The 8,916-nt window shown below is 38.0% G+C and overlaps 1 protein-coding gene across 1 annotated transcript in view; it reads left to right on the forward strand.

Annotated features, from left to right (window-relative positions):
* Positions 1 to 2,479: 2,479 nt before the first annotated feature.
* LOC111616488 overlaps positions 2,480 to 8,916 on the forward strand; it is a 20,348-nt gene continuing 13,911 nt past the window's right edge. The window contains exons 1-2 of the mRNA XM_023357891.1: positions 2,480 to 2,613; positions 2,696 to 2,712. Of these exons, the coding sequence (XP_023213659.1) occupies positions 2,555 to 2,613; positions 2,696 to 2,712 (76 nt within the window). The 5' untranslated portion in view covers positions 2,480 to 2,554. The remainder of the gene's footprint in view (positions 2,614 to 2,695; positions 2,713 to 8,916) is intronic.

An 8,916-nucleotide genomic window follows, 5' to 3' on the forward strand; every position in this document is an offset into this window, starting at 1 on the left:
CAGTTATACGAACAACCCCAGTCCCCAATTAATTCGGAAAATCGACGCTCTACTGTATATGTATTTTTATTAGCGCGGTTGAGACCGAAGTTTTAAACGCGAAAACGTGTACGTCGGATGTTCAGCGCCGCTTCCCTGTAAGCGTAGAAGTTTGACAATGGTGTTTGGGATGTCGAGCATGATTCCACTGACTATCCAAACACCATTGTCAAACTTCTAGGCTTACAGGAAAGCGGCGCTGAACGTTCGACGTACACATTTTCGCGTTTAAAACTTCGGCCTCAACTTCGCTAATATTACATATAAATAATCGTAGTAAGAAAGTATACATTTTTTATTATTCGGAGTCTCCAGAACGAATTAATCAAATTCCCATAAAAACCTATGGTAAATCGATAATCGGTTAACGAACAATTCGGATAGCGAACAAAGTCTTGGAACAGATTATGTTCGTTAACCGATCACCAACTGCAGTGCCAGGCAGTAATCGGCGGACCGAGTTTGAATCGCTACCGTCTTTGTGGAGTTTTGTACGGGTAAAGCACAACTCTATGGCGTAATGTCTGCAAAATGACTTTAAGTGTGCCAAGAATGACCTATATATACGTTATCAACGCAAAAAAAAACTGTGCAAAAGTAAATTTCTCCGTTTTTGGCCAAAGTATATAGTCTAAATTCCAACTTAGATATTCACTAAGTACAAGCGCTTCGACATGCTTAAAGAAGTACCAGAGCGCTACCCTGTTACGCCATGGCACGATCACAGCGCTGCCCCAAAATGTTCCTATATTTGATCAAATTTTGAAATGTTCTCCAGAATTTGCAGAAACCGAATTTCCAGATGTATGGGCTCACTGGGTTCGTCAGAATTTACTCATATTGTACGTTTTGACAGATGGATTTTTGAACCTTTCGTTGCCAAGATACAACAGCCTTATCGCAATATTTAATAAGATATTGCAACAGAATAGTGATGTTCACTGTTGCATGATTTAATGGTTCTCGCGGTATTTGCAAGTGAAGCAAGACCCTATTGCTTTATTGTTGCTAATTGCAAAGAGATTGCCGTAACAGTTCAAGTTTCAGGATATCACTAAATGTAGGTCTGCACCTATGTAGATTTCTTCAACCAGACAGAGTCATTTTACATTCTTAATCTTTTATTCTTTTAAAATTTTCAAAGTTTTAAAGTAATATTATTGCCGCTGACACCGATAAAACTAAATACTGTAGACCCCCTATGACACTGTTGATAATTCCGTGTTATATAAATTCCATGTTGTACGAGTTACTTAGATTTTACAAATACGTGTGCTGCGTTGTGAACGACTTACATCCATATAAAATGGATATTAGTGCATATACTAAAGTACAGGTACTTCAACCCAATGTCTTATGATTGTATTAACAAAATAGACTTATTTTAATAACATACACTTAAAAAGCGGCATCAGTTCTGTTGAAAAATTCACCCATTAAAATAAAATTGTTTCAAATCCCTAAGGCTTATAAGCCCAGAAGCTTAAGCTTCATTAATTTCTTAGTAGATCCGCTACTGGATCATATTTTTCTTATAAATAGCGTTGTCTATAACTTTAAAAATCTCAAGTATTCAATGCGCTGTTTATTTTAAAATGCTTACTATTAGAGATCGAGCATTATTTCCATACTTTGGTAATTGAATGTAATTATTATTTGAGGGCGACTATTAAAGAAATATCTATATGTATATATATATAAATATTTCTTTAATAGTGTATATGTATATATATATGCTATTTATATAATATTATCCTATTTATATATATCCTATATATATATATATATATATATTTATATATATATAAACATTATTATTACTTAAACACTCAGCACGTTCACAGTTTATTTTAGTATTCTGTAAGCAGGGTCGGATCTAAGTTTTTCGGAGCCTAACGCTTATTGAACTCCAATGGGACTCCATTTTTTGTTAGATTCAGAATCTTTAAACAGGTTTAAAATTCATTTTTAATAACATCAAAATTAGAGTAGAGATATATTTATTTATGAAATGGTGTTGAATGACAAACTTTACATCGTATATAAAAAAAAAACAAGAAATAAAAGAATATTATTAACAAAAACGTATAAACAAACAAAATTTATAAATAAAATAAAATAAATTAAAATTATTAATATTAACTATTTTTTACTGTACGATAAGTGAAAAAATATTAAAAATTTATGATAATAATTCAATTTTTGTGGGCCCATTGCACTTGATGACCCCTATTAGTCTTTATGTAGATACGCCACAGATTGTAAAAGTAACAACACTAAATAGAATGTGCAAGTTTTCTCTTTAAAATAAGCCTATCTTCCTCTGTAAACAGCGTGCTTTCTGTTAGAGGGAGCTGTACTGTATATAATTTCGTTTATTATGCGGCTGCGCTGTTTATTACAATAAATGCGGTGTATATAAAACGCAAACACCCAAAACATTTTATTTTATATTTTATCTTCGCATAAGCTTCTCAATTCATCTGCTATAGCCAATAATTTTCCTACGCTTAAAATGAAAATCGGTGCTTTGTTGGTCATTTTATTTATAATATGTTTGATACCGTGTTCAAAGTAAGTATTTATATATGCAAGATAGTTTGTATTATAAAAAAGTTTGTTTTAATTCAGTTAATTTTTAATTTCAAATTGGAAGATCAAGACCGGGCAAAGGTAATTATAATATTACGCTTATTTCATAGATTTATAGTGTTCGTTGAATGCTTAATATCGTCTACAAATTCTATTGCATTAACAACTTTATTTACAACTTGATAGTCCCCCGTATGGCATGACGTGGTACTATTGTGGTTAATAGTCCGGCCATTTGTCCCAGTCAGGCATTTTTTCCATACTCTTTCCCTAGTTAATACATTATGTTCTCATTGAACTCTTTTCACTTTTCATATTGACCCGACAGGACAACATAATGGATCGTGACGGTATTTATGCTTCCACCATTTTTGGTACAGTTTCGGATACGGAACTGCATCAAAAATTCTATAGCCATGAAAAAGATTTTCTTACTAATTTTTTTATGTAATAGAGATCTTGATATTCTTTAGGTTTTTTAAATGAGCTAAGGCAAATTCTAGATTTAAAAAATCCAGCAATGAGTTACATAACTTTCCTGGCAGTTAAAACTTTTATAGTACAGTATACTTTTAATTATAATAAATATACAGTAGAGCGTCGTTTATCCGAATCAATTGGGGATTGAGGTTGTTCGGATAACTTATTTTTCGGATAACCGATTGTGTACGAAAAAATATATTAACCTATCCAGTGTTGAAATTTTTCTTCGTTACGTGTCGCTTCGCGTTGAATTTTCGTCGATGTTAAGCCTAATGTAAACTTTTTAAAATAATAATCGTGGCTATTGTATCGTTAAAAATTATTTCTTTATTTTTTACAAACAAAATAAAATAAATAATTGAAAAATATAAAAACACAAAAAATTCTACTTTAGAAGTTAAATTAGTATCAAAAACGTTCGATTCAGCATGACACAGTCCTCAGAAAAACACCACACAAAAGTGCCAGTTCGGCCAGCTAAAACACACACATCAACAAAAACAATATTGCTGTAGCCCAAGATATAGCCAAAAATTGCAGCGCCACAGCACTAGCGAAAATTTAAATTTGCCGACTGGAATTTATCGGATAACCGACTTTCGGATAAACGACGCTCTACTGTAATTGCGTATGACGCCATCTGTTTGAGATATTGTTATAAAAACTTTTTATTGAGGCGGAGCGTTTACGAAGCCTATGGCTCTTACATAGGGTTGCCACCTGTCCGGGTTCGACCCGGAGACTCCGGGATTGAGTGAGTTATCTCCGGGCTCCGGGGTTAATTAATATTTCTCCGGGTTGTGCAAGTTGAAATGAATATGTACAAAATTATATGCAAACCGTCGCATATATTTCTTCCCCCGTGTACCGAATTACTAGTGTGGTAGTCGTTGACTTAAAGACAGTAGCGTAGCGTAGACAGACAAACAGACAGACAAAATAAACTTTATTATGCCCGACACCGCTAGGCACAGTCGGAATGAATATATACAGTGTGTACATAGAGATGACATGCCGAGCAGGAAAATCGACAGTGAGCGTAAAAGAAAAGAAAACAAAATACACATAGATATAAAATCCTGATGTCAGGAGTCATGTGGTAAATCACGAAACCGAAGACATTGCAGTTTGCGTGAAGGTAGTCAAAACAAAAAGCTCGCGTATATACAGTATGAGAGTATACAGTCCCTGCACAACGCTAGTGCAACACAGATACACAATGAAAGTACATTGGTAGAGGCCTGATCAAAACAAATGAAACCACGCATGAACACGGACACCAAGGCGAAAATGATACAGACCTTGTACAGTAACAGACACGGAGTAAATGCACAGTACAATAGGCATAAGGATATTATAAGATTTTCAGCGATAAAAGTGGGGAAAAACGTTTATCAATGTATTAATGCTCTGTTAAAGTAAAGCTTGACCATCTTTTGAAAAAGGGAAAAGTACTTTTTACTCGACACTAAAATTTCCAGCTTACACGGCCAATTGAGATTATCTTCTTCCACATAAAGTTTGAGCTCGTTCCTTGTTCCTTATGCCCTTTAGCAGTGGGCAAGACAAAAGATAATGCCTTACCCCAGCAGTTTGGACAGCAGTCAGTGTCGCTGTGTAGAAACCGATGTAAGTATACATTGAATTTACCATGTTCTGAAAGCAGCTGTGACATCTGGTGTTGAGGGTGGACCCATTTCAAGCTGAGGCATCTTGCTACATCTGGGAAGAACTGCCGGGAAATGTGCTGCTCTGGGATACGCTCCCATTCTTGTTGCCACGCTATAATTGTTTGCTGCCAGAGGAGCTGCTTTAACCTGGAGACCGGTAAATGGCTGTACACTGAGTTGATGTCCCTGAAGGAGGTAGCCACACTTGCGAGGAAGTCTGCACGTTCGTTACCTGGAGTGCCGCAGTGCCCCTTAATCCATTTGATATGATAATTATTACTGGACTGATCTGCAGAGAACAAAGTGTCCCTAGCAAGGGGATGAGTGGTATCTTTGTTAGTCAAGACTTGGACCGTGGCCTGACTGTCAGTGAAAATAGTAATATTGTAGTTGCTGAAATTTTTATTACAGAATTCTATTGCTTTAAAGACGGCAAACATTTCTGCCTGAAACACTGAGCACTCCGGGTGCAGGGGAAAGCTGTCGTGATGAAATTCCTCACTACCGACATAAACAACAAAAGCACTTGCGGTGCCTTGCGCAGTCTTGGAGCCATCGGTAAAAACTTCGATGCTGGTAGCACAGTCATGAGCCCCAAGACCTCTTCTGAGTGCAGGATGCGGGAGGTCTGCAAAAGGTCTACTTATTTCGTAACAGGATGCGTCATACACGTTGCCCGAGATGGTAATACATTTACCACGGAAAAGAAGAAATCTGCCGGTACAGTACTGGATCTGCTGCAGGATGGGGGGCTTCCCGGCAAGCACAGGAAGAGCAGCGTTAGACACGGTGGAATAACATCTGGTCAGGCGCAGGAGTGCCAGACGTTGTGCTGTTCTGAGTAGCGTAGCGTAGGGGGGCGGCAGGGGAATCCGATTGAAATGAGCACAGAATAGTGTTACCATCCGACTCGCCGTCCGGGGATATCGTGCGTAACCTGCCGACCTATTTTTCTTTTTGCTTGTACTGTTCATTCGTAATCATATACACCTCCAATATCCAATAGAGCTAGGTCACTTGCGTTACTCCAATCCAAGTCTCCCTAGTCGCTAACAGTAACTGATTTAGAACCAGCATGCACTGCAAATTAATCTTCGCATTACAAAATGATACACGCATGCGTCAGGAACTTCTGTTCTAACAAACCTCACCTGCCGTCCGGGTCAGCGATTTTAAAAAGGTGGCAACCCTACTCTTACAGAATTGTGAATCTCAAAAACTGTTCGATTGATTTTGATTAAACTTTGTTATTTTCCATTAATTGCGACGAGGAATCGAAAAATGCAATAAAAGATGGGGATCCTTAACTTCGTTTTCGAGATATAAGGTCGTTACACGAGCACGCGCGTCAAAGCGATATCATGCGATGTTTTACGGTCGCTAGCGCGATCGTAAAACATCGCACCATATCCATATACAGGCCCGCCGCACGCGGGCGGCACTTCCAGGCTGGCGGAAAATCGAGCGATCGGTCACGAAATATTCAAAGTCATTGTTATAATACCCACCCTACTTATAGCATAAGAAATGTCTTCGCATAGAGAAAGAAATCTGACCGGCGCGCAATTACTATATTCTTATTTATATTATAGCGTTAACAGCGCCTCTATTGGTATTTATCAGAATTAAGATGCAATACGAAACGTCTGTCGGCAGGTTGAACCATCCGGCGGCGCCCGAAAGCCAAGTACCCATAGTCGTGCTCTATGACAGAAGTTCACAGGACTGGCGAAATTAGGGAATCACCACAGAGCTTCCTTCTCAATTTGTACTTGTACGCATTCGAACAGTTCTATCGCATATCAAATTGCAATTATTTTGTTAATAATTCTTCTGACATGGATCTACGTATAATTAATGATATTTTAACTTGGTTAGGATTTAAATCTGAAGCTTAAAGACGATTCAAATAATGAAACAGACATTTTTTGTTTAATGAAATCAATACTTTAAAGTTGCACTTTCCAGAAACAGTCTAACGATCCACAAATCCTATTACAATATCTTTTTACTAATGACTTAATTTTAACATTTCCGAACACAGCAATAGCACTAAGAATACTTACATTGCCGGTTTCAGTTGCATTTGGTAAAAGGTCCTTTTCAAAGTTAAAAATTATAAAAGAAAACTATTTAAGATTAACAATGCACCAGCAAAGACAAGTAATTTAGGTATAGTTTCAATTGAACATGAAATCTTAGACAGCTTGGATACAAGAAAATTGATAGCAGATTTCGCAAACATAAAGGCAAGAAGAGTTCAATTTCTGTAGATAAATATTTATATGGTTTTACACCTAAGTAAACAAAAATAACTTAGTAATAATAAATAGTTTTTCTTTGTAAAGTATTTCTTTTCTTTTTTTACACCCTTATTAGACAACACTAAAGAGCCTTTCTAGCAAGCTCAGCGTAGGTAGTCGTAGTTAAACAGCGGGCGGCATAATCAGTATTGCACACAGGCGTTCAAACAGCTAGCGGCGCCCCTGTCCATATAAGTTCTATAGCTTTGCTATAGAGACGAGTTCGTTCTCAAAATTTAATGGGCCGATTTTGATTAAACTTTGCCATTTTCCGTTCTTTGAGACGAAAAATCCAATAATGTAATGAAGGTCCACTTAAATTTAAAAATTATGGTTTGAGGGTTTTCGAGTGGAGTTAAATTGACAATACCCGTTTGTAAGTTCGCCGATTTTTGGGGCAATACGTTAATTGCGCGTCAGGAAAACCTAGGGGCGAAATCGTATGTGGGTGGTGGCGGTAGGAGACAGAGATGACAAGTGTCTTACACGAAAACCGTTTATTTTGACATTAGATTAACTTGCACAATAGGAATGACAAAGAGTAACAAGCCGTCCGGTGTTCCGCTTTTTATATGCCCGGGGCTTGAATGAGGTAGAGACTGGAGTTCTTGCATGTGTTGATGGAGTTCTTGCGTCCAGGGATGCGACAGAGCTCGGATGATGTGGCGTTCTGGATACTTGGGTCCGGTGCACGGCTGAGAATCGGCTGTCAATCCGCTGAAAATCTCTTCTTCGAAGAGAAGCAACTGAGAATCTCCCTGAGAGAAGCGGCTGAAAATCTCTCTTGAGTATGGATGTCCGTGTGCTGAGGACCTGGCGTCTTGGAGAGAATCGGCTCGGAGAGAAGCAGCTTGAGAATCTCTCTCCTGTCCTTTAAATTCGGGGATTTTATAAGATTTTCCCCGAATCTCACCCTTTTGATTGGTAACATTCACACTCTCCCTTACTCCGATTGGTCATTCTTTTGTTTCTAGGCAAAACTTGAGACCGATCCAAGTCGGGAAAAGTTCGGAGAGGTGATGACAGGGGCTTTTAATGTTTGCGAGTATCTCGACAAAGATCTTTCTCTCTGTCGACATTCCCTCCTGTTGTTTATCATCGCGCCGCGTTTGTTTTACAGTTCGAAAAAGTTTTCGTCCCATCTGGGTTTTGTCATTAACACACCCTCTTGACCCGATTCTATCCTCGAAACTTTCCGACGTAAAAGACTCGTAATTAGTCGTAATTTCGACGCGCTTTTACGACCCTCACACGTTCTCTATGATGCGACTGAGCGTGCTAATGAAACTTAGAGCTAAGGGTCATAAACAATAACAGCATTGCGTGAGCCTAACGGAAAATAGGCGCGAAAAATGAACAAAACCCCAAAACAAAGCAATTGATGAGGATTGCTTTGTTCTTACATCACTCTCCGTGTCGGCAAGTGCAAGGATCGTTTCTCTGTATCCGGCCACTGCAAGGATCGTGTTTCCCGTAGCTGACAGGTATAACAATCGCCTCTTCTCTGCTTAACAAGTGCAGGAATTACAGTAGAACCTCCATTATCCGGACCTCCATTATCCGGATTTTCGATTATCCGGATTGTTCAAAATAAACAAAAATTTTACGAATATGCTGATTTGCACTTGGCGAATTACGACACTGTTTATGTACGTGATGGAATGCATAACATTTTTGTTTCAACAACGTCTCACCCGGCACAGTGGTCGTAAACTCTTAAATATATTTTGCGTAGTAATAAAAATATAACTTGACGTACGTATTTATAAATAATTTATATTCAAATTACATCATTTCTATGACCAAGGGCGGCGTAAGGCATGGACGAC

This window comes from Centruroides sculpturatus, unplaced genomic scaffold, assembly GCF_000671375.1.
Source record: "Centruroides sculpturatus isolate CEXI.00-Female unplaced genomic scaffold, Cexi_2.0 scaffold2422, whole genome shotgun sequence".
Lineage (NCBI taxonomy): Eukaryota > Metazoa > Arthropoda > Arachnida > Scorpiones > Buthidae > Centruroides > Centruroides sculpturatus.